Genomic DNA, 27,051 nt, shown 5'->3' on the forward strand with positions numbered 1-27,051 from the left:
ATTCCCATATTTGCTAGAGCTAGTAAATCTGGGAATGTGTCAGCATGAAACACCTTCCTTATTGAGGTGTAACAACGAGAAATACCTTCATTTCTCCTTGTTACTTTCTCTTTTGATGAGTGACACATTCTGCATCACACACAGAAAGACGAAAATGCATTTAGGAATTGTTTTGTGCAGGAAAGTGTCCCTTCCTGCTCAAAAACAATTCTGCCAGTATCTCAGATACCCTTACACCATGGTGCAAGGGTGCCTGTGGTGGCACTTGGCTGCAAATAGTGGACCAATGCCAAGCGAGAGCAGAAATGCTCCATATTTCTTTAAATAATATGGAGCATTTCTGCTGTCCCCCTTCACGCAATGCAGCACAGCAACTTTGCTCGTAGCCCGCGTTGCATGAAAGATTAGTAAATATGACCTTTAATGACCACCTTTGTCTGCAAGAAGACAGGTCCTGTGCTCTGGCTTACTTGATATGCAATGCAGAGGGCCCAGTGAGAGATTCTTCTTGGTATTTGTGACCAGCATAGGATCTGGAAGTCCTCACTAATGTATCTCTCCCTGTTCATGGCTTGACTGACTGTGCATCCTTGATTCATTGTAGCTAGTGTAGGAAGTTGGCTCTGTATGCACTATTTCAAAGTAAGGAATAGTATGCACAGAGTCCAAGGGTTCCCCTTAGAGGTAAGATAGTGGCAAAAAGAGATAATACTAATGCTCTATTTTGTGGTAGTGTGGTCGAGCAGTAGGCTTATCAAAGGAGTAGTGTTAAGCATTTGTTGTACATACACACAGGCAATAAATGAGGAACAGACACTCAGAGACAAATCCAGCCAATAGGTTTTGTTATAGAAAAATATCTTTTCTTAGTTTATTTTAAGAACCACAGGTTCAAATTCTACATGTAATATCTCATTTGAAAGGTATTGCATGTAAGTACTTTAGGAACTTGGAATCATTACATTAGCATGTATACTTTTCACATAAAACACAATAAGCTGTTTTAAAAGTGGACACTGCAATTTTCACAGTTCCTGGGGGAGGTACGTTTTTGTTAGTTTTGTCAGGTAAGTAAATCACTTACAAGTCTCAGGTTTGGGTCCAAGGTAGCCCACCGTTGGGGGTTCAGAGCAACCCCAAAGTTACCACACCAGCAGCTCAGGGCCGGTCAGGTGCAGAGGTCAAAGAGGTGCCCAAAACACATAGGCTGCAATGGAGAGAAGGGGGTGCCCCGGTTCCGGTCCGCCAGCAGGTAAGTACCCGCGTCTTCGGAGGGCAGACCAGGGGGGTTTTGTAGGGCACCGGGGGGGACACAAGTTCACACAAAAAGTACACCCTCAGCGGCACTGGGGCGGCCGGGTGCAGTGTAGAAACAAGCGTCGGGTTTTCAATGTAAATCAATGAGAGATCAAGGGATCTCTTCAGCGTTGCAGGCAGGCAAGGGGGGGGGCTCCTCGGGGTAGCCACCACCTGGACAAGGGAGAGGGCTTCCTGGGGGTCACTCCTGCACAGGAGTTCCGTTCCTTTAGGTGCTTGGGGCTGCGGGTGCAGGGTCTTTTCCAGCCGTCGGGAAATGGAGTTCAGGCAGTCGTGGTCAGGGGGAGCCTCGGGATTCCCTCTGCAGGCGTCGCTGTGGGAGCTCAGGGGGGACAACTTTGGTTACTCACGGACTCGGAGTCGCCGGAGGGTCCTCCCTGAGGTGTTGGTTCTCCACCAGTCGAGTCGGGGTCGCCGGGTGCAGTGTTGCAAGTCTCACGCTTCTTGCGGGGAGTTGCAGGGGTCTTTAAATCTGCTCCTTGAAACAAAGTTGCAGTTCTTTTGGAGCAGTGCCGCTGTCCTCAGGAGTTTCTTGGTCTCTTGGAAGCAGGGCAGTCCTCTGAGGATTCAGAGGTCGCTGGTCCTGGAGAAAGCGTCGCTGGAGCAGGGTTCTTCAGAAGGCAGGAGACAGGCCGGTAGGACTGGGGCCAAAGCAGTTGGTGTCTTCTTTCTTCTTCTGCAGAGGTTTTCAGCTCAGCAGTCTTTTTCTTCGGTAAGTTGCAGGAATCTAAATTCTTAGGTTCAGGGGAGCCCTTAAATACTAAATTTAAGGGCGTGTTTAGGTCTGGGGGGTTAGTAGCCAATGGCTACTAGCCCTGAGGGTGGGTACACCCTCTTTGTGCCTCCTCCCAAGGGGAGGGGGTCACATTCCTATCCCTATTGGGGGAATCCTCCTTCTACAAGATGGAGGATTTCTAAAAGTCAGAGTCACCTCAGCTCAGGACACCTTAGGGGCTGTCCTGACTGGCCAGTGACTCCTCCTTGTTTTTCTCATTATCTCTCCTGGACTTGCCGCCAAAAGTGGGGGCTGGGTCCAGGGGGCGGGCATCTCCACTAGCTGGAGTGCCCTGGGGCATTGTAACACGAAGCTTGAGCCTTTGAAGCTCACTGCTAGGTGTTACAGTTCCTGCAGGGGGGAGGTGTGAAGCACCTCCACCCAGAGCAGGCTTTGTTTCTGTCCTCAGAGAGCACAAAGGCTCTCACCGCATGAGGTCAAACACTCGTCTCTCAGCAGCAGGCTGGCACAGACCAGTCAGTCCTGCACTGAACAATTGGGTAAAATACAGGGGGTATCTCTAAGATGCCCTCTGTGTGCATTTTTTAATAAATCCAACACTGGCATCAGTGTGGGTTTAATATTCTGAGAAGTTTGATACCAAACTTCCCAGTATTCAGTGTAGCCATTATGGAGCTGTGGAGTTCGTTTTTGACAGACTCCCAGACCATATACTCTTATGGCTACCCTGCACTTACAATGTCTAAGGTTTTGCTTAGACACTGTAGGGGCATAGTGCTCATGCACTGGTGCCCTCACCTATGGTATAGTGCACCCTGCCTTAGGGCTGTAAGGCCTACTAGAGGGGTGACTTATCTATACTGCATAGGCAGTGTGAGGTTGGCATGGCACCCTGAGGGGAGTGCCATGTCGACTTACTCGTTTTGTTCTCATCAGCACACACAAGCTGGCAAGCAGTGTGTCTGTGCTGAGTGAGGGGTCCCCAGGGTGGCATAAGATATGCTGCAGCCCTTAGAGACCTTCCCTGGCATCAGGGCCCTTGGTACCAGGGGTACCAGTTACAAGGGACTTACCTGGATGCCAGGGTGTGCCAATTGTGGAATCAAAAGTACATTTTAGGTGAAAGAACACTGGTGCTGGGGCCTGGTTAGCAGGGTCCCAGCACACTTCTCAGTCAAGTCAGCATCAGTATCAGGCAAAAAGTGGGGGGTAACTGCAACAGGGAGCCATTTCTTTACAGCTAGCCACTCAGATTTTTTGAAGACTGATGCAGAACTAGTTGCATCATCAAAACGTGACAACGCTAGGGCTATTGATGGTGGAATGCTGTGACAAAGGCCTATGTAAAGGAAGATGCCATATCATTTTCACAGTAAAAAAAAACCCTCTCTAGTTACAATGATATAATGGTTTGGAGTAAGAAGTATGAGTCTAGGATCATGCCAAGGTTCCTCATGTCTTTGAAGTGTCTTGTGCTGTCCTAGATCAGGGGGCAAGTGAATATAGGAAGACAGTTGTGCCATGTACCACATTTGAGTATTTCCATGTTTTATGAGGTAAGTTTAACATATAGCAGTTACTCTTGAGAAGCTAGTGGTTATATGCCATAACATTGTGGCTGAACCCCCAACCTACTAAAATATTGTGTCCACTATATTGACTGCCTCTGCGTTGTTAATATATATATATTTATATATATATATATATATATATATATATATATACATATATATATATATACATACATATATATATATATATATATATATATATACATATATATATATATATGCATACATATATATATATATATATATATATATATATATATGTATATATATATATATATATATGTATATATATATATATATATATATATATATATATATATATATATATGCAGATTCACATCTACTTACTTTGATGATATTGTAGTATTTGATGTGGTGTATGCATTAGCTTTGCTGGTTGATATGTTGACCATGATTCATTGTTATACCAATGAACCGACAAGGTATTAGAAGTAAGATCAACTATGTGATGGGTGAGCAGGGCGACTGTTGATTTTTGGGGGACGGCTATGAGAGAGGTGAATAAGTAGTAGCTTTTGAAAGTGACAATTTGGACTCTTTCAGTGAGGTGGGATTTTATCGAATTCAGAACCATGCCCTGAGTTTCTGCGTCTTCTAGGTTTTGTACTAGCAATTGGTGCTTTTTTTAGAGTCGAATGCCTATGGTACATCAAGGAGAGTAGTCCCCCATCTCCGTAAGAACTGGTGATGCTTTGAGGTTCAGGTTATGAAATCTCCCTATCTGTCAGAGAGACATTTAGCTTGCTTAATGAAGCTGCACATTTCTGAGAAGGGTGCTTTTTCATTGAGTATACCTAAGAATGGTCTTTTGGATACTCGTCTGTTATTTGATCAAGCCCCTGGTTTTTATGTCAACCCTATTCAATCATTGGTTTGCCTTTGTATGGAGATCCTGGGCAGTGAATATGTAGTGATCAATGCTCCGCTCTAAATAGGGCGATCTGATCATCACTGTCCATCAGGCAGTCCACAGGGTCAAGGTTTTCCAGCAGCAAAGCCACCTGGGGCTCTGCAAAGAGAAAGCCAGCGGTTTCCTACATTTAAATGGAGCGGGTGCTCTCTCTTTGCTAATCTCTAAGCTGCCCCCTTTGTCTTTTGGTGATCTGCTAGAAACTGGGCTGATCCATCACCAAATGTCAGAAACCAATCTAAATAAGAAGTGGGCTGCAAGTGGGAGTCAGAGAGGCAAGCAAAAGAGAAACTTTAGTAAGATTTTGGCCCTGTCGGACAGTCAATCTGCTTAACTGAAATACTGACTCAAGAGGTTGCAGTACGCATGTATGGAAACCAATGAGCACAGCATTGTTCCATGCAATATTATACAATATCATGGCCTGCACAATGGAATATGTGTTTCCTCAGACATAAATTGCTTGATGTTTTTGCAAGAGGTAATGGTGTTATGTGCTAATCGTAGCTTCCTCACTGTTGTGGTTATATTATTTTTTTGAAGCCAGAATAAATAAATCTAAAGCAATATATCTTAGCCTTGGCAGCTGCATTGTTCAATCCAGAATGTATGTAAAGGTGTGAAGGTTATTTGAGGGAAATGGAAATTTGAAACTACAACTGCTTCTTGAAACTACGCAAATTCTTCATTCGTTCATATGAAAAAGAAAGAAAGAAATACTCATCTGAAAACCTAGCCAAAGATTTGAATTTAGGAAGAGGTTGTGCCTCAATGTTTCTTACAATATAATTCTAATTCACAGAAAACGAGCCAGAACAAAACTAAAACATCTGTAACAAAATATTAAATTGTGAAATATCTCTATCCCACTTCTATCCGATGCATTTATCCTATCACCAAAGGACAACATCTTGCTAGACATTACCTTACACTTCTAAAGACTGGGAACCATTATAAGAGAATCCAGTTTTCTCTGCAGACTGGACGGTGGGACATAGTGCAATAAAGATTTTACAACCATTTGTCTGATGGTTTTCTTTGAACAAAGGTTTAAAGCTAAGCCATAACCATTTATTATTCAGATTATTAATTCTCTATCTTAACTTGTCACGGAAAAAAACATGATTTAGATTATAGAGAAAGTGAAGTCATTATTTTTAGAACTTGACACTGTGTTCTGTGAAAGGTGTCTTTTAGGAGCTAGAAGTTCAATTCTATTAAAACTGGAAAATATTTGCACTGGCTTATTTTCTCATACACCTGTGCTATCTTACTCACTTGAAAATAATATTCATCCAGTTTCTTTTAATCGTTGCTCTATGCAATATTTGTTTTTTTCTTGTACTGCAACTGTTTGTCCCTGTAAAAGATCTATTAGCTTTTTATTCTTCAGAGCCTCCCCCTGTCATTCTTTGCTCTCCCTTTTATGTGCCATACATCCTATCATGCTTGTGCACTTTTTTGTATCATAATTTCTCACTCGCTCTCTTATCCCGAGGTGTGATTTCTTAACAAAAACACCCCTAATGTTTAGTGCCATGTACTTCTCCCCACATCATTTTTTAGAACCCAAGAGCAACCATATATACAAACCTTATCTACTCACCGTAAAATAAAATCATGGCCATCAATCCATATTCCATAACCAGAATCCTTGAGATTTCCAGAATTTCCTACCACCGCACATCTTTTACACCTGTATGGGCTGCTTTCCGGAAAGTCGGAATCTCCAGAAATGGTCTCAAATAACTGGTTTACAGTCTCATTATAAAGTTTAGGATTCGTCTCCCTTTGCAATTTCTGCAAGAAAAAGTAAAATAAGATGCCATATGGCAAACATAATGAGGTTTTCCAAATACCAATTATTGCACCATTGTTTCAAATGTTTTAATGCACTTATAAGGCGTGCCGACTACAGCGATCATTTCATTAAAATCATATTAGGAGGAAAGAGATTTCACATCACCTCTATCCTATGATGATACCCATCACAGGGAGAAACATCAAGTGTCTCTTGTTTTTTTTTCTGAATAATGTGTTTTAAACTTCTATTATTGAATATTATTAGTTACTCGGCGAACACAACCATCACGAGGTAAGAAATGCTTATTTTCAAAACATCAGTAGAAAGACTGCCTAAATCTAGAAGTGTAAGAAGTTACAAAGTTCGATGATTCAGAACCTCTTGTAAATTTGTCAGTGTTTTTAAACAAAAAAGCCAGCTAACGCAGCCTTTTACAGTGGTTGTACTCTATTCCTACTGCCATGAGGAGCCACAAATAGACTATGGCAGCTTCACACTGGTTCCGTGTTGGAGTCCTTAATCGAAGCACACCCATGCCAAACGTCCGCGTCATACCATCCCGCTAACCCTATGTCAACGCGGAGTCCCTTTTTCCAGTCTTTCCCCTTCCCACAAGTGACCTGTCTAAAGCTCAAGGCTCTGATGCACCCCAGCGCTCATATCATCCTCAGGCCCGGCCTGTCCCCGGCCTGTCCCCAGCCTGAACGTGATTGCCACTTCCCACCCAAAGCGGGTGGGATAATACATGGCTGCAAATCCTCAGCGTAACAGGGACAGAGCGTGTTGTTAAAATCTGCCTTAGGTAAAGGTGGGTAGCGTTAGGAAATGTTTTCTCCCTTTGAGAAGGATGAAGCTTCCTAACCTCTTTGGTGAGGTTCAAACTTTGCATGGCCCTTGTTAAGTTATTAATGCTACAAAGCAGTTGCAAGCAGCAACAGTCCTGAAAAGTTGCCCATGCTCCCACTGCAGTGCACTGCCTGCACAAGCTTCTCCACTTATTACACGGGTTGACATAGTGTAACCAACAAACGAGAATTAGGTTTGACCATAAGGGGAAGTTTATGCGACCAGTTAAACAAATTGAAAGCATGAATGATCTGAGTTTGTGCAACCAGTGAAGCAAATATGAAGAGAGAGTTGAGTGCCTCTCACAAACCAAACAGAAGGCCTGCTGAGCACGTACCTAGCCTTTCCAGAACCACCTGCATGTGCAAGACACCGTAAACTTTGACCAACCTGCAATCTGAGCTGGTCGTAATATGAGCAGGGACCCTCAAGTCTACGAGCGACATGGTCTATTGTGCCTTTTCGGAACTACTCACTCTTGTTTTGCCGGCACCTAACTTTACTCCAGCATTGCTGGCAGGCATTGAGTGTCACACGTTTGTCTGTAGAGTTTGACATTTCTGAAACGTCATTGTGTGTTTGACACCGTTTCATTGTTTGTACTGAAACTTCTGAGCTTAATAATCAGGAATACTGGCATATTTTCATATTGTTGCGTTTCTCTGTTAGTGAGGGCTGTGCTCTCTTGAAATTCTGCAGTGATGAGATAGGATTAAGGAGCAAAATTAATGAAAAGTGGCACTGCACCTAGTACGGTGCCACTTTTCTTGTATCCCTTAGCGCCTCCTAACACCACCATGTGCGCTGCATTTAAAATACGGCGCACCATGGCGGTAGTCAGGGGGACTAGCATCATACTTTTAGACGCTAGTCCGGTTCTTTGCAGGATTTGCATAAAAAATTATGACGCTAATCCTGCCAAGCACCCAGAGGCCCATTGTAAGCAATGGAAGCCTCTTTTTAACACCCGCTCTTAGCAGGCGTTACAAATAAATGCCAATAAAAAGGGTCCAAAGGAACATCATAGATTCCTCTGTGCCATTTTTACGGCCTGCCCAGCGCTGGATACCCCCCCTTACATACATTATGCCAGGCACAGGCATAATGTGGCACAAGGGGTTACAAAGTAGCACAATGCAAGCATTGCACCACTTTGTAAATATGGCACGCAATTTTTGCCCTTTTGCGTTAATAAAATGATGCTAATGTGGCGTTAGGATGGTGTTAGGCCACTATAAATCTGGGCCTAAATGTTTCAACAGGGTGGACTGCAGTTAATGCTTCGCTCTATCTCTGCAACTTTGAAAAACAGTTTAATAAACGCTTGGAAATTATATAACTATGCTTGATTAACAGAGGCACACTAAGGATCTAGATAGGAGGAGGAGCAGAACAACAGTGCCCGCGCTAAAATATTTGAAGTTGCATTCAGCCATGTTTAAAAGCCAAATGGGGATCAGGCTCCGCATTTAAATGCTGGTTGGAAAGAGACTGAACAAGGCAAAGCTAGCTCCCAGTTTCGGAGCTGTACTATCTCTAAATAAAGCTCTAACTCAGAGAAATATCAGGGTAAATGAATCCATAATCCACCCTGCAGGTGTATGAAACATGCACACGAAGTATAAACAATGCCGGAAAGAGCCTTTGTCCTTCATACTGTGAAGGGTTTATCTGCTCCCCCACCCCCGCCCCACAGATACTTCGGGCAGGATTTCATTATTTTTTTTAGATGACATGAATATGTACAACTTTAATTATGTACTTCGATTATATGTCCAGTTTCTGAGATTGTGTATCCATTTGAGTTAGCAGAGGCTTGTTTTTTTATTACGTGGAGTATGTTAGCTCATGTGATGTGTTATATTGCGCACAGCAGCCAGCTGATATTGCTTTACAGTTATCCTTCAATGATGTCTGTGGTCGACCACTTACTTGCTCTGGTTTTAGCTATCAGCTGCCGGGTAGGATGTCCACCAGTAAGCTTTTAGGGCCTTCTAAATGGTCTGCAACCCCTAACTGACCCCTATCCAATGATATTCAACATTCCGATATAAAAAATAACATGTTTATCTTGCTAGTTCAACCAGACCGGAAACCAATGATATTCAAGCTTTTTAATATTAACAATTCTTACTGTTTTTCTTGCAACAGATATTTTATGTGCACTTTTTCATATAGTCCTTTCTCACTGTTTTTCTTGTAAGCCTTCTCTGATCTGTAACCAATAGGACGCAATCTTTGTAATGTTTGCATTTCAGGCCACCTCTTGCTGTTGAGCCATTGTGTCCCAGCTTTCTGGAAACCCTCCTTTGTTTATTTTACCTGCCATATGTGGCCTACTGATCAGTAAGCATGTGGGCCTTCATATTAATGAAGCAGGGATGGCTAGTGCCAAACTTTAAACCTTGTCGTGGAAGAGCGCCAGACAACTGTCCCCCTATACGCCACATTGTCCAGTGGGGAGGGTCTGGAACGGGGAAAGGCCTCTCTCAAACAGAGGAGTTATCCCACAGCCACAACCTGTAGAAGTCTAATCTCTCCATTCTGTGTGGATCGTGAACTCTCAGGCGGCAAAGAGACAAAGGCCTGGGTGACACTGGTACTGGCTGCCTCCTGGCCCAGGACGACGACCGTCCTCTTTGGAGCTGTGCGGACAGGCCTCCCCTATAGTCGGTCCCACCAGTCTCTGATACTTCACTACTTGGAGACTTGGGGATCTTTCCGGGAAGCAATATCCGGGCTCCATGCCCAACTAAACCGCCATCTCGTCTCCCTCCCACTTTTACTCTCCACTAAGGCAAAGTGGCAGTCACGTGTTCAGACTGAATACGAATTGGAGGACTGGGCTGAAATGATAGCGGCCAGGGACCGGGGGACTAGAGAAGCTCGCTTGAAATTCACCTTATTCAAGTCACTGCATGATTGGTACTGGACTCCTCTGAGGTTGCGTTCAGTGGGTTTATTATCTCATGCCTCTTGCTGGAGATGCCCTCACGATCAATGTGATCTCCTTCATATTCTGCATGATTGTCCAGCTATACAGACTTTTTGGCGGAAGGTGGGGCATACCCTCAGAGAGATACTTCCATTACCAACCTCCCTAACCCCCTCCCTCTTATTGTTGTGACTTAAGTTCCCTAACACGACCACAACAACGTCTACTACATACTGCGCTTGCCTCAGCTAAGGTGTGTATACTGACATGTATACTGACTCAGCTAAGGTGTGCAGCCTCACATGAGAAACTTATCTATAGTCTCCCATATAAGCTGGAGGTTTTCCTCCAGACATGGGCACCCTTTCTGCAGGTGCTGAGTGCATAGTAGGCTACACGCCCATACACCAGGTTGCCACTGTGCCCTCCCATTAGGGGATGTTGGCCCCCTCTCTTATGATTGCGCTTGAGACTTCTGTGGTCTGTTAAGGAGGAGGTGGGACATGTTTTTTTGTCAATTATCTATAGGGCCTCTCCAGTTCCTACCACCCCCTCTACGATTCAGCCATCCCACCACATATACTCCCCCCAGGACTCACCATAGACCACTTCCCCATTCCTCCCCGATGCACCCACATATCCTCCCCCAACTCTTCCCCCGGCCGATACTTTCGCTCTTGCCTTTTCACTAGCTCTTATTCTAGTTCTTGTTTCAGTTTCAGTTTTGACTGTCACCCTATGCTCTTCTCATAGTTTCATAATTATGTTTCACTTCTTTGTTCCTTTCTTTCTTTTCACAAACATAGTGTCCCTATCCGCATCCTACTTCCTTGTACGAGCTTATCTGCCTCACCGCCCAAGCTCAACCGTCGAGCTGAGGAACAACACGACCGACGCTCACTATCCTGATGGTTCTATATCTCACACCAGCTACTCTCACGCTCCCCCCAATGTGTTCTTTACTGTCTCAAACCCCACGGACTAAGGGGGGTGCTTCTGACACCTCAATACTCACCAGGGAGTGTGTGACAGGGCAATAAGTCGAGCAATCTCATCACATATCCCCCTCTCCAAGAACCTCATTGCATGTTCCAAGATCCGCCTCCCCAAAACTATGAGCCCAGCTAGTCTCTCCTTTGACCTCCTTCCCTCTCTTCTATTACATATGTCTGTATTGGGGAACCCAGGGTGTACATGAGTCGTGCACCCTCTTCTTCAGGACTCTCCAGCAATGATCCTGCTCCACGTGGTTCCCATTTCTGTCACCCGCAGGGTTGGTGAATATGGTGTGGGGAGGTGGGAGATACTTCTTCAATGAATGAGGAGGGACCTAACAATGTGGACTAGCAGTGTACGAAATTATTAGCAACATTACATTTTGGACTGATAATTTAGGTGGTTGAAGTCATTTTTATCATTCATTTGCACATGAACCTGTTTTAAATTTGTGTGATCTTAGCCTTTCACTTTCTTGGTTCGGGTCGGTGGAGGAGCTGGGTTTGAGTAAGGGACAGTTTATATATTGCTTTTTGTATTTTGGGTGCGGTTGGAGCACTATGTTATTTTTCTGTTTTTGCTTTGTCTGTCTTTACAAATCTCTAATAAAGAAATACAGATAAAAAAAAGCCTCATAATACAATGGCATTGCTGTAGTATTGGCTAATGATGTTGGGTACTGATGTCATCCTCTGACATCACCTTAGAATGGCGTAGGGCGTAGGGTTCCAGGAAGGTTGAGAAAAGTACCTGGAAGACCTTGCAGATGGATGGCTGAGCTGTTTCTCCCAGTCTACTGGAATAAACCTCCTTGCTTTCAATTATCCATTCGTGAAAGTTATTTATTACACTGGCGAAGAATGGGATTTCAATCAGCGATTTCATAGGTCAACATCGTCCCAGCTGCTGCCATGCCCTAAGGGAGGGCGGGCCAAACTGGTGAGTCCTCTCTTCGTGGAATTTTCATTGTTTGGGTATCTCTTGGACAATCTATTTTTCACATGCTGTCAACCGATTGTCAACTATTGACTATTTAATTCTGGCTTCTCACCATTTTGGTGAAGTGGGGTGTATTATGCCCCACAATATGCTGTGGATTTGACCTCAGGCTGGATTACCATTCATAGCCTGAAAGGCTGTTCTGTTTATTCTTAGACACTGTGCTCGGTATCTAAAAGGAAGGTGCCAGGGCCCTTCTCCAGAGGCCACTTGAGTCAGCACCACCTTCTGCCCCTGCCAGCACTCTGCCAATGACGGTACTAACACAACTATATAGCATGAGGCTCCTTCAGACTATTCCAGGCCATTTAAAACTATAAAAATGGTGCTGGAAGCATGTATTATTCATATTTAATGTACATTGAATTATCAAAGAACTGTTGTTGTACTCATGTAATAAAAAGACAGACAGAGCCACCATGTGGTGGACTGTCATATATGCTGGTGTGGAGAATAAAGTGCCGGTGCCGAGCAGCAGAAACCACCGGCTCAAGTTAAGCACAGGTAGCTTAGAGTAGAAGCTGGCACACTAGGGCACCCTTCAGAGCCTCAAGTACAGCACTTGCTACCCCTTGCTGTCTCAGGCGTCATAAAGTCAGCACCATGAAACAAATGTAAGCAGGCTTTAAAGTCATGTTTACTTTCTGTTGCTTCTACTCCCTTCATGCCTTTTAGCAACTTAGCAGTAACTACGAAGTTGTTAAAGATCCCACGTGGGTCAAGCTGTCAATCCTGTGACGACATCAGTGGTCAACGAATGTGTGATGTCCCTTCTCCTGCCCATGATATTTTGGTAAATCAACAGTTTGGAAATATTGCAGTGCATGCATTTAATGTCCAAAGAGGGGAAATGTTAGTCTTTTTTACCCTTTTGCCATAATTTAAACAAATGCTAATGGACTATTTTGCTATTATTGAAATCCCAGTAGCTATTAGTTAGGTCATGAACTTCTCACAATAGATTACACCTCTAAAGGCTCACACCCAATTGGCAGTGGGCTACTGGTAATTAATTGATTCTTCCTCTGAGCACTGGAGTTACTGTGAAAGAGTCTTGGTAAAATGTATTATTTGCCCCTGACAGTTTTTGTAAAAGCCAAAGAATGCAGTTCCTGTTTGATAATGTTCTTTTTCACATCCTTTTCCTGCATGTTCAGATAATGCCCTCAGACATATCTTGTTGCATACAGATATAGATAATGGTGTCAGCATGGTGCTATTGCAAGCAACACATCTATAAGAAGATACTAAACTGTCCCTGACAGCATGATGACAGTCCTCAAACATTTATCACACAGGAAGACCAGTTGTGGCAAGCTCAGTTTAAGCCTCAGTTTTATCTCTACATTTCTTTAGATCATTATTTTGCTGTTGTGTGTAAAATCATGTCTCAGAATCGATGATAGGGTCATGCATGTAAGTATGCAGATAGTCAGTCACATAAGTTGTAAGGAATTGGTTTATTGCTTGAGATAAATCTTAGTTAAAGGTTACAAGTAAGAAGGTACATTGCCCCACCAGGAACAGCATCCTTGCTGCTTAGCCCACTCTCTCCAACTGAAATTCATCCACCTCAGGGCACTCCTCAGCATTCCTTGACAACACACTCACACTGCCTAAGCAGCAGGAAAATGGTAACTAAGGAGAAGAATGGATAGCAAGAATTGGGGCTGTGCAAAACAGAAAATCTGTTTCTTCATCTCAATTCATAAAAGTTGTTAGGGTTAAGAGCTATCTCACCATTGCAAAACGTTTCGTTGGGGGTGGATGTTTTGTTCATTTTTTAGGTCTGGCTTAGAGTCTTTTTTAGTTGTTCGGCAGCCCTACATAATAATAAAAATCATGACTATAAAATACATGCATAAATATATCTAAATAGAAGGCCGCTTGGTCAGCCTTCATTATCCATGGATCTCTTCTATCAATCATGTTTTGCTTTGCCCACCACAGCACTCAACGTGGTTCAGTCTACCAACCATTAACTCTCTTGCTCATTTTTCCTGATCACATGTGCACATCCACCTCAAAGGTGATGCAGTTCTCTGTGAGGCTTGGTGTGCTAATACTTCATTCTGCCAATTTTTATTCTTTTGATCCTTTTTTATTTCTTTAGTCATCCTTTTTAAAATATGTGTTTAAGTACAGTTATTGAAAGCCAATAGTACATTTTTCAACAACAACCTCCATCTGACTGATCTAGAACTCACCAATCGCTTTCAAGTGAAACTTATTTCCGTAGCCCTCTCTGGTCGAAAGAGTCCATCATTGCAAGGCTGCAGTTCTGCCAATGCAGCAAAGCTTGATTACCTTTGGGTTCTTTCACTATTCATTTTCTTAGCTTAATAACAATACATTTATTCCTATGTTTAATTTCCTAGCCCGAGAAATATCTGTGCTTCTCTTCATGAGCACTTCATTGGAGCACTGAAGGTACTGGGTGCCAAACGGCTTTGCTTTATAATATTGAAAGACCAATGCCTTCGGAATTGATCGTCAAACAGTATACTACAGCAAGCGTCACCATGCTCCGCTGTGTAGGCATTGGCCCTGGGAGCCACTGCATGAAACAACAACCTCTATATGGTCTTACTGAAAACAAGACTGGCACTCAAAAACAGCCTTTAGCTGTGGATTTCAAGTGAAACACGACTCCGTTGCCCACCTAGTGCATTCTGGTAAATGTGGTCCATATATGAAAATGTGCTTTTCTTTGCACCATTAACAAGCAAATTCTCAAATGATATGCATTCAAACCAAATAGGTTCTCTATATGTGTTGCCTGCTTAAAAAAACCTGGACTATTCTGTTAAATATATATGCAATGGTTATATGTTTCTTGCGATTAAAAATGTTAGTGCAAGCATATGGGTGCCACATTTAGACAGCAGCATATTATCTTTTTTTGATGCTCCTTTTTTATTAGGTAGGTAACTTCCTGTCCTTCTGTTTGAAGACAAATTAATAAATTAATGAATCAACTGAGCTTATATATAGCTCTCTTTAGGATGGAATGCCCCTTGCTTGGAGTACAGTTGGACCCCTGCCTTGCATGTCAGATGATTGATATCATTTTTCAGATTTTTGGTAAAGTCTTAAAATAATATAGCACATGCATGAAGCCTAGGCATGTCCTTGACTTAAAGGGATGCACCAAGAAGACCCTCTGTATTGACAAGAGGAATACTATCCCTTTCACAGGTTCCAGCGTATAGCACGGTGGTAGCAGCCTACCGTGTTTTGTAGCAATTCTGGTATGACATCCTTTTCTCCTGTATCATAAAAAATGGTCCTTTCACCTAAAGTTCCGTTGCCAAAAGTGAACCCAAAATCCTGGCACTGAGATCGTGTGTGCTTGGATATGTGCCTGCATGCTAATGGAGATTGGCATGCACTGCATGAGTGAAACAAAGTGACACAGGCCTTTGTGCTCCATTTCGGAATCCCCTGCCTCTTCATGTACACACAATGGAGGTGAGGTTGCTTTCTCAGATAGTGAAAGTGTATTGTTGACAATCCTCACATTGGAGAGAGGGAATACAGACACTGAAGTTAGGAAATAGAAGACAGGCTTCCCCATCCTAATCGTCCTTTCTGATATGGAGGGCTGCTGAACAGTCTTCCTGAGACTGCTATTTGTTTAATAGTAGGGGAAGCGGCTTTTAGTGGCAGGGGTGGGAGTACAAATTTTGTATCAGAGCACAAAGGGTCCTTTACAAGGGAAGCAGCCCTTTGTCTCTCTCCCTGGTCACTATCAACTGCGTCTGTTTATAAGTTATAAGTGTTTATATGTGTATTTGTTGACATTTGGCCGGGACAGTGTGTGTTTGTTGTTCTTTTGGGCACCAATTTGATTATTATTATATGTATTTTTGAAGTGGCTTTTTTTAAGTCTATTTTTGTTTGCCTGCATGAACTTTTCTAATAAATGGAGCTGACGATTTTTTACATGAATTATTTTTGAATTGTGCTCATTATCTACCTTCCACGATCTCTTGGATATTGTGCAGCCTTTTGGTGCTAAAATATGTTGCACCGTTTTTCGAAAATTATATCTATGGAAAATGTCACTTACCCAGTGTACATCTGTTCGTGGCATGAGACGCTGCAGATTCACATGCTGTGCATTATCCTGCCATCTAGTGTTGGGCTCGGAGTGTTACAAGTTGTTTTTCTTCTAAGAAGTCTTTTTGAGTCACGAGACCGAGGGACTCCTCCCTTTCGGCTCCATTGCGCATGGGCGTCGACTCCATCTTAGATTGTTTTCCCCGCAGAGGGTGAGGTAGGAGTTGTGTATCTAGTAAATGTGCCCATGCAATGGAGTAAGTATATATGTACATAATGTGTATAAGAATAGTATTTATCTACAAATTTACAAATTTACAAGTTTCATTCAACTTATAACGGCTACAGGCTCCCGAGGAGGTGGGAGGGCGCATGTGAATCTGCAGCGTCTCATGCCACGAACAGATGTACACTGGGTAAGTGACATTTTCCGTTCGATGGCATGTGTAGCTGCAGATACACATGCTGTTCATAGACTAGTAAGCAGTAATCTCCCCAAAAGCGGTGGCTTAGCCTTTAGGAGTTGAAATTGTTTGAAATAATGTTCGTAATACAGCCTATCCTACTGTGGCTTGTTGTGCTGTTAACACATCTACACAGTAATGTTTTGTGAATGTATGAGGCGTAGACCATGTGGCTGCCTTACAAATTTCTGTCATAGGTATATTCCCTAAAAAAGCCATAGTGGCGTCTTTTTTCCTAGTGGAATGCGCCTTTGGTGTAATAGGTAGATCCCTTTTTGCTTTAATATAGCAGGTTTGAATACATTTCACTATCCATCTGGCAATGCCTTGCTTGGATATAGGATTCCCTGCATGAGGTTTTTGGAAGGCTACAAATAATTGTTTTGTTTTGTGAAACTATTTTGTTCTTTCAATGTAATATATTAGTGCTCTTTTGATGTCTAACGTATGTAAGGCTCTTTCTGCTACTGAGTATGGTTGTGGAAAGAGACTGGGAGTTCCACTGTTTGGTTTAGGTGGAACGGTGATATAACTTTTGGTAAAAAATTTGGATTTGTACGGAGAACCACTTTATGTTTATGTATTTGTATAAAGGGTTCTTGTATAGTAAATGCTTGTATTTTGCTTCCTCTTCTAAGAGATGTGATAGCTATGAGGAAGGCTACCTTCCAAGTTAAGTATTGCATTTCACAAGAGTGCATGGGTTCAAATGGTGGTCCCAGGAGTCCAGTTAATACAATATTGAGGTTCCACGAAGGGACTGGTGGTGTTCTCGGGGGTATGATTCTTTTTAGTCCTTCCATAAATGCTTTGATGACTGGGATTCTAAAGAGCGATGTTGAATGTTTAATCTGCAGATAGGCAGATATTGCTGTGAGATGTATTTTAATAGAAGAGAATGCTAGGTTAGATTTTTGTAAGTGTAATAAGTAACTTACAATGTTTTTTGCGGAAGCATGTAGTGGTTGAATTTTATTATTGTGGCAGTAGAAAACAAATCTTTTCCATTTGTTTGCATAACAATGTCTTGTAGTAGGTTTCCTAGCTTGTTTAATTACCTCCATACATTCTTGTGTAAGGTCTAAGGGGGGCATTCTGACCCTGGCGGCCGGTGACCGCCAGGGTCACCGACCACGGGAGCACCGCCAACAGGCTGGCGGTGCTCCCAAGGGCATTCTGACCGCGCCGGTTCAGCCGTGGCCAGAAAGGGTAAACCGGCGGTCTCCCGCCGGTTTACCACTGCCCTACAGAATCCTCCATGGCTGCGGAGCGCGCTCCGCAGCCATGGGGATTCTGACACCCCCTACCGCCATCCTGTTCCTGGCGGGTCTCCCGCCAGGAACAGGATGGCGGTAGGGGGTGCCACGGGGCCCCTGGGGGCCCCTGCAGTGCCCATGCCCATGGCATGGGCACTGCAGGGGCCCCCGTAAGAGGGCCCCGCAAAGTATTTCAGTGTCTGCAATCGGAGCCGGCGTCCTCGTGGGAAGGTCGATTTGCCCTGGGCTGGCGGGCGGCCTTTTGGCGGCCGCCCGCCAGCCCAGGGCAAATCCCAAAATACCCTCAGCGGTCTTTTGACCGCGGAGCGGTATTTTGGAGGGGGAACATTGGCAGGTGGCCTCCGCCGCCCGCCAATGTTAGAATCACCCCCTAAGTGTCCAAATTCTAAGACTTCAGGAGCCAGATTGCTAGATTGAGCGATGCTGGATTCGGGTGTCTGATTTGTTGTTTGTGTTGGGTTAACAGATCTGGTCTGTTTGGTAATTTGACATGAGGTACCACTGATAGGTCCAGCAGTGTTGTGTACCACGGTTGGCGAGCCCAGGTTGGTGCTATGAGTATTAGTTTGAGTCTGTTTTGACTCAGTTTGTTTACCAGATAAGGAATGAGTGGGAGAGGGGGAAAAACATAAGCAAATATCCCTGGCCAACTCATCCATAACGCATTGCCCTTGGACAGAGGATGTGGGTACCTGGACGCAAAGTTTTGGCATTTTGCGTTTTCTATTGTTACGAATAGGTTGATTTTTGGTGTTCCCCAGCGTAGAAAGTAATCTTGTAGGATCTGGGGATGAATCTCCCATTCGTGTGTTTGTTGATGATCTCGACTGAGATTGTCGGCTAACTGGTTTTGAATCCCTGGGATGTATTGTGCTATTAGGCGAATGTGATTGTGAATTGCCCAATGCCAAATCTTTTGTGCTAAGAGACACAGTTGTGACGAGTGTGTCCCTCCTTGCTTGTTGAGGTAATACATTGTCGTCATGTTGTCTGTTTTGACAAGAATGTGTTTGTGGGTTATTAGTGGTTGAAATGCTTTCAATGCTAGAAACACTGCCAACAGTTCTAAATGATTTATGTGCAGTTGTTTTTGTTGAACGTCCCATTGTCCCTGTATACTGTGCTGGTTGAGGTGTGCTCCCCACCCTATCATGGAAGCATCTGTTGTGATCACGTATTGATGCACTGGGTCTTGGAATGGCCGCCCTTGGTTTAAATTCATAGGGTTCCACCATTGAAGCGAGAAGTGTGTTTTGCGGTCTATCAACACTAGATCTTGGAGTTGACCCAGTGCTTGTGTCCATTGTGTTGTTAGGCACTGTTGTAAGGGCCGCATGTGTAGTCTTGCGTTTGGGACAATGGCTAAGCATGAAGACATCATGCCTAGAAGTTTCATTACAAACCTCACCTGGTAGTGTTGGTTTGGCTGCATGTTTAATATTATATTCTAGAAGGCTTGTACTCTTTGTGGGCTTGGAGTGGCAATCGCCTTTTGTGTGTCAAGTGTTGCTCCCAAGTATTGTTGTATTTGGGATGTTGTAGATGTGACTTTTGGTAATTTATAGAGAATCCTAGTTTGTGTAGAGTTTCTATAACGTATTGTGTGTGAAGAAGACACTGCTGTTGAGTGCTGGTTTTTATTAACCAATCGTCTAAGTATGGGAATACGTGCATGTGCTGTCTCGTGAATACCCTTGGGGCTGTTGTTATCCCGAATTGTAACACCTTGAATTGGTAATGCACGCCCTGTATTACAAACCTTAAGTATTTCCTGTGAGAAGGATGTATGGGTATGTGGAAATATGGATCCTTGAGATCTAACGTTGACATGTAGTCCTGTTTTTTGAGCAAGGGAATCACGTCTTGAAGTGTTACCATGTGGAAGTGATCTGATTTGATGTAGAGATTCAGTGTTCTGAGGTCTAATATGGGTCTCAACGTTTTGTCTTTCTTTGGAATTAGGAAGTACAGGGAGTAGACACCTGTTCCTTTTTGATGGTTGGGTACTAGTTCTATTGCTTGTTTTTGTAACAATGCTTGGACTTCTAGCTGTAACAGGTCTAAGTGTTGTTTGGACATATTGTGTGCCCTTGGGGGCACATCTGGTGGGAAATTTATGAATTCTATGCAATAACCATGTTGGATAATGGCTAGGACCCATGTGTCCGTAGTTATGTTTGTCCAGTTTTGGTAGTATGCAGTAAGTTTCCCCCCCACTGGTGTTGAGTGTTGGGGGTTTGTGACATTGAAGTCACTGTTTGGCTTGGGGTGTTTTAGGGCTTTGGAATTTCCCCCTTGCTTTTGGGAATTGTCCGCCCCTGTATGACCCTCGAAACCCTCCTCTTTGGTACTGCCCCTGATAGGTGGGTCTGGCTTGTGAGGTGGAAGGCTCTGTGGTTTGGGAACGAAACTCCCCTCTAAACTGTGGTCTTCTAAAAGTGCCCTGCTTTGTGGGGAGTAGAGCACGCCCATGGCTTTAGCCGTGTCTGTGTCCTTTTTGAGCTTTTCGATTGCCGTGTCCACCTCTGGGCCAAACAATTGTTCTTGGTTAAACTGCATATTTAGCACAGCCTGCTGGATTTCCAGTTTAAAACACGAGCTCCGTAACCATGCATGCCTGCGAATGGTTACCGCAGTGTTCACTGTCCCTGCTGCTGTGTCTGCCGAGTCCAGAGCAGACCTTATCTGGTTGTTGGAAATCGCTTGTCCTTCCTCAACAACCTGTTGGGCATGTTTTTGGTGTTCCTTGGGCAAGTGCTGAATTATGTGTTGCATCTCGTTCCAGTGTGCCCTGTCGTAGCGAGCCAGTAGAACCTGTGAATTGGCAATCCGCCATTGATTGGCTGCCTGTGCTGCCACTCGTTTGCCCGCAGCATCGAACTTCCGACTTTCTTTGTCGGGCAGTGGTGCATCTCCTGATGACTGGGAGTTTGCCCTCTTTCTGGCTGCTCCCACGACTACCAAATCTGGTGTCAGTTGCTGTGTTATAAACACAGGGTCCGTTGGGGGAGGTTTATATTTCTTCTCCACCCTAGGCGTGATAGCTCTGCCTTTCACCGGGTCCTGGAACACCTGTTTGGCGTGCTTGAGCATGCCTGGGAGCATTGGCAAACTTTGATAAGAGCTGTGAGTGGATGCCAAGGTGTTGAATAAGAAGTCATCTTCTATCGGCTCCGCATGCATTGCTACATTGTGGAAAGTAGCTGCTCTTGATAACACCTGCATATATGCAGTGCTGTCCTCTGGTGGAGATGGCCTTGCCGGGTAACAATCGGGACTGTTGTCGGATACCGGTGCATCATATAAGTCCCATGCATCCGGGTCATCCTGTGTCATCCCCGTGTGTGTTGGTGACTGCACTGGGGGTGTTGTTACCGGGGACAGCTTTGGTGAGTTCAGTGGAGAAGGCTGTGGCGAAAACCTTGGTGGTGGTGTTCTGTCTCTAGCCACCTTTGCCTTCGGCTGCAATTCCGAATTCCTGGAATGCTAGCTTTCTTTTTCTTTTTATTGGAGGAAGAGTTTGAATTTTACCAGTCTCTTTCTGGATGTGCAGCCTCCTTTGAGTATGGTCTGGCTTTCCCATACTTAATTCCTGCTCAAATCTGTGCCCTTGCATTTGGCTGGAAAATCCGTGCTCTTCTGTGTAGGAGCCTATTTTCGGCTCCGAGGCTGCCTTATTCGGCACCGAAGGTTTCAGACCAGTGTTTTTCAGCTCCGAGGAAACCTTTTTTACTTTGGGCGTGTCGCCTTCTCAGTGCTGAGATGGTTCGGAGCCGGTATCTCGACCGGAGTCGGATGTCTTCGGCTGTTGGGAGGCCTTTCTCGGTGCCAATGGTTGGTCACTGTGTTTTTGGGTTAAGAAATGGCCTGTTGGCGGTGGCATCCCCTTGGCCTTTATAATCTTGGAGTGAGGCTTGGCCGGGGCAGGTTTGCTCACAGTTTTTTGCTGCGCCTTCGGCTGCTCACTTTCGGAGTCGTCCGAGTCTGATTCTTGAATGGAGATTCTCTCCTCTTCCTCAACGTCGATCTGTTCGGTCGGTGTCGACGCCATCTGAAGTCTTCTGGCTCTTCGATCGCGTAGGGTCTCCTTCGATCGAAATGCCCGACAGGCCTCGCAAGTATCCTCCCTGTGTTCCGGTGATAGACACAGATTACAGACCAAGTGTTGGTCTGTGTAAGGATACTTGCCGTGGCAATTCCAGCATAAGCGGAAGGGGGTCCAGTCCATGAGTTTCGACCATGGACGCGGTCGGGCCAACCAGGCCCCACTGAAGAGTGGAAGCCCCAAAGGGCCGCCGGAGTGCTTCTACAATCGGTGTCGATGTACTATCACTAAACCGGTACCGAGCGCAAACAATACCGTCAAATTTTTCGATACTTAGCTAACTTTCCCGATTTGAAATATGGAGCGAAGAGGAACACGTCCGAACCCGATGGCAGAAAGAAAACAATCTAAGATGGAGTCGACGCCCATGCGCAATGGAGCCGAAAGGGAGGAGTCCCTCGGTCTTGTGACTCGAAAAGACTTCTTCAAAGAAAAACAACTTGTAACACTCCGAGCCCAACACTAGATGGCAGGATAATGCACAGCATGTGTATCTGCAGCTATACATGCCATTGAACATATATATATATATATATGTGTGTATTACTTAGTGGTGGTCGCAACTAGGTAGTTATAGTTAGGACCATGTGTTTTTGGACTTGCCTATATCTTTGGCACCGTTTGACAAAACTTCATGAATTTTTTTTTTTTTAAATGTGCCATGGTTCTTGTTGCGCATCGGAAGTTTCGGGTTGATCCATCAAGCGGGGTCCAAGAAAAAGGGGTTTAAAAAACATGTGTTTCCCATGTTAATTCACATAGGAGTTTTGAACACGACTATAGCCCAAACTGGTGGTCGGAATTACACCAAATTTGGCAGAAAGCTAGGTTTTGTTCCACAGATTTTCCTTTTGGTTATTTGATATACATCAGTTTAGTGTTTTTTGAGATATTAAAGGGAAAATAAATTTGTATATCTTTGGCCGCGGATCCTCCCTGACAACTTTGCAAATAATAAGAGCATGTGCAGAGAGGTGCAGAGCTCTGGTTGGCTGCCAACACTTTAAACCAGGAAGTGTTGGCAGCCATCTTGGGACTTGGCTTCAGCTAAGTCCCAGAAAGAAAGTGAAAAAAATGACAGGAGGCCAGGGTATGGACCCCCGGACCCCCTAGCTCTGGTGCTGGACCCTACCAGGACAAAAAAGCACTTAAAAAAAAAATGTTGTTGCACATTCGCCATGACTGCGAATTCACAGCAAAAAAAAAAGCACGGGCTCCCGTGCTTGTTTTTATGAAGCCCCTGGACTGGGTCCTGGGGGGCATGTGGAAATAATGGGGGGGGTGCATGGGGCCCCCGTCATAGGGCATTTTGATGCCCCTGGGACCACCACCTCTCAGGGGCTTTAATTATAATAAATGTAGAGGGTGTGCGGGGGCCGCATGGAACTCCATGGGGCTCTAATTACAATGAATGTGGGGGGGGGGTGCATGCCCCCCACAGCCCTGGAGACCCCCACCTCCCCAGGCTTTGATCAAAATTAATGGTGGCTGAGTGCCCCCCCCCCCACACAGCACTGGGACCCCCCACCTCTCCAGGCTTTGATCAAAATTAATGCGGGGGCTGAGGGGCTTTAATTATAATGAATGTGGAGTGTGTGTGGGGGCCGCATGGAACTCCATGGGACTTTAATTACAATGAATGTGGGGGGGGGCGCACGCACCCCCACAGCCCTGGGGACCCCCACCTTTCCAGGCTTTGATCAAAATTAATGTGGGGGCTGAGTGGCCCCCCCACAGCCCCGCGGAACCCCGTCTCCCAGGGTCTTTAATCAAATACAATGTAGGGGGATGCGCACCCCCCCACCCACAGCCCCAGGGACCACAACCTGTCCCAGGCTTTAATCGCTTTAATCAATTAAAATGTGAGGGCTACACGCCCCCCCCCATACAGACCCAGGGACCACTACCTCCCCGGTGCCGAACTAAAATAATGAAGGGGCTATTTTACATTGGAGGGAAGCCTCACAGCCCCCCTCAAGGAGCCTTAGATGACCCTGGGGATCACCACCCCCAGGGCTGGCTCCTGCTATGTCCCAGGGTGCCCACCCCCGAGAGATAACTGTTTGCTGTGACTTGGCAGGAGCTTTGACAGCTTCCTCTAAGTTAGAGCGAACACTCCACTTTCTGCAACTGAGAGCTATCAAACAGCTCTCACTTGTAAAAAGCAGAGTTTTTATCAAGATGAAAACATTGCTCCCGCAAGCAGGGAGCTGCTATTTAAAGCAGCTTTGTGCTTGGGGGAGCAATGCTGGCTCCCACAGGATGCATTGAGCTGGCTAGGACCGCGGGGCCTTGAGGCACCCCCGGGGTCTTTCACTTTCTTTCTCTCTCTTCCATTCTATCCCATAATGGCTTGGAAGATTGAGAGCGAGAGAGAGTGTTATTGCAATAGTCACTCCATGCAATTACTTCAAAGCATGAGACTAGCAAGATGTCAGAGTGCCTGTTTATTTACTAGTGTTTTGACTGTTAAACGATCCTAGTAATGGAACAATTATGTCTTTTTCCCTTTCAAATCTGTGGGCGGAATATCATAGCTAAGTCTGGACACTGCATGGTAAGAGACCACCTTTGGCCTAGTGGTTAAGGTCTCAGACATGCACACTGAAGGTTTAGGGATCCAGTCTAATTGAGTCTGTGGTCATTTCCTGTTTTCATTTCTTTTCAACTATAAATATTTAAGTTACATACTGAAAGGTGATCTCATTCTTTTTTAATTGACAAAAATATTTTTATTTTCAATTTGTCTGGAAATATCTTATTCTAAGTATAACATTCATCAAAGCCTAAATCGCTCTCTCTCTCTCTCAATCTCTCACTTTCTCTCTCGCTCTCTCTCTCGCTCTCTCTCTCAGAGCTAGGTGGTTTGGCTGCACAGCCTTCAGCTGTGCACGGCAGTGATTAGTTAACGTATAGTAATAGAAAGTACTTTACGTTAAAAAAACATAGAAATTCACTGAAAAAAACAAGTTAATTTACAAGGTTTTTAAAATTCTATTTCCTAACTATAGCGTCCCGGTAACCTTTGTTTATTTTTCAGTGATTTTCTAATTGTGTTTTAATGTTAAGTAATATTAAATTAACTTACGTTCATCCAACCCTAGCAACACACAACTTTTGTCCAATTCACCTAGGCATCCAACCCCATGCCATGCATGGCCTTCCACCATACACGGCAGGGGTTGGCTACCAGACCTGGCCACAGGCTCTCCAGCCAACCCCCATAGGTATCCAACCCCGTGCCATAGTCCTCTGCACAACAAACGCTCAGGGGTGCCTTTCGGTGAATTGTCCATCAAGATGAAAAAGTGTGAGAAGACCACTGCATACTGCATGCCTCGATTTTCAGCAAAAACTTTAAAACAATGCTCTTTTGCTCATGGGGGGCTCTCTGGGACCCCAGCAACAGAGCTATGTGGTCAGGGTTTCCCTACCCTGGCCCCTTTTCTTAGTTTTTCTCTTTTTTTCAGGGACTCAGCTAAAGCACAGTTCCAAGATGGCTGTCAACACTTCTTAGTTGAAGTATTGGCAGCCAATCAGATCTCAGCACATGATCGGGAGGATTCACGGAGCCTCTGCGTCTCTATATATACACGTTTGAATTTTCTTTAATATCTCAAACACTAATGAACAGATTTACACCAAATAAAAAAAAGAGTGCTTTCTGGACGAAGAGCTACAGTTCTAACAAATTTGGTGTAATTCTGTCCAGTGGTTCAGGCTGTAGTCCTGTTCAAGAACCCTAAGGGAATTAACATAGGGAAAAACGTTTTGGGACCCCCCTCTTCTCCTTGGCCCCACTTAATGGATCACCCTGAAACTTTCCAGACACCACCTGAAGTGAGCGTCAATTTTTTTGGGAACATTTTGTGAAGATTCATCAACCGGCGCAAAAAGATATAGGCAAGTCAAAAAAAAGCTTTTTTTATAGAAACTAGGTCCTAGCTATAACTACTTAGTGGCAACTGGTGGGAATAGAGAGATTACTGTGCATTTTGGAAATGTGATATATATATATGAGGCTTGATTCATTTGAACTTAAAGGGTTGAATGTAGATACGGAATTGCATGTATTTGTATGAACTAATATTGCTGTTGTCCCTGTCGTTTCTTCCAGTTTTGCACGATTTAACCCGCTTTTTTTGTGTTTTAATTGTCAGAATTGGCAGACCAGAACAGCACTTTTTAAGAACTAATATACTGAGAGAATAGGGTAGTTTACATATTTCGAATATTATGGACTTTGCATCGCAAGTAAATTTCGAAATTTGTGTTTTGTATAATTTTTGTTTTGTTGTGATAATTGAATGAGAACATTATGCATTGGCTATATTTAAACCCACTTGGGCAGAACTGGGATTCTGAAAAGTGCTTTATCATTGCAATAATACATGGGGAGTAGTTTAGCAATTTATAGCTCCTTAAAGGAGATAGGGTGGTAATGATGTAGTTGTGCATTAATGCAAAAGCCTCAACACACTGAAGAGGGTCCATGAAAACAAATAGTTTTTTCTGTTTATTTACTTTTTTATTGGTTGAAGAGAGGATTAAACTCTTTCTTTAAAGTGGTGGTAAATAACCCTAAATGGATAAGCTGAAAATAGTGCTCTGTAAAGATGGCTGCTACGATTTAATTACTAGTACGTAGTCAGTACTGGTCCGTCATTTATCTTTGTTATATTTGGTCATGTTTAAAAGCAGTTGACGAAAGGATGTATGCAACCATGATCAAGGTCCCGAGAGGACCACAACGTGTTGGTTGCTATCGACTGAAATAAAATGGACTAACACAGAAGCTGGTAGTGCTATTTTTGCTCTTTGGAACGGAGAGGCGGTTTGTGGATTGTGCGTGTGGGCCGTTATGCTGTAACTGGAACCAGCCGTAATCAGGAGCGTGTTGTCACAGCCTTGTAGCTGGAATTCATATATTCATTGAAAAAAACAAAGGTTACAAGGACGTTATAGTTAGGTTCTGAATTTACTTGTACAAAACCATAGAAGTTCAGCA

The 27,051-nt window shown here is 44.1% G+C and overlaps 1 protein-coding gene across 2 annotated transcripts in view; it reads right to left on the bottom strand.

The window, feature by feature from the left end:
• Positions 1-27,051, bottom strand: part of ST3GAL1 (ST3 beta-galactoside alpha-2,3-sialyltransferase 1) — a 188,420-nt gene that overhangs the window by 60,582 nt on the left and 100,787 nt on the right. For both annotated transcript variants that reach the window (XM_069220788.1, XM_069220789.1), the window contains exon 3: positions 6,162-6,355. In XM_069220788.1, the coding sequence (XP_069076889.1) occupies positions 6,162-6,355 (194 nt within the window). The remainder of the gene's footprint in view (positions 1-6,161; positions 6,356-27,051) is intronic.

The sequence above is a fragment of the Pleurodeles waltl genome, chromosome 2_2 (assembly GCF_031143425.1).
Source record: "Pleurodeles waltl isolate 20211129_DDA chromosome 2_2, aPleWal1.hap1.20221129, whole genome shotgun sequence".
NCBI lineage: Eukaryota > Metazoa > Chordata > Amphibia > Caudata > Salamandridae > Pleurodeles > Pleurodeles waltl.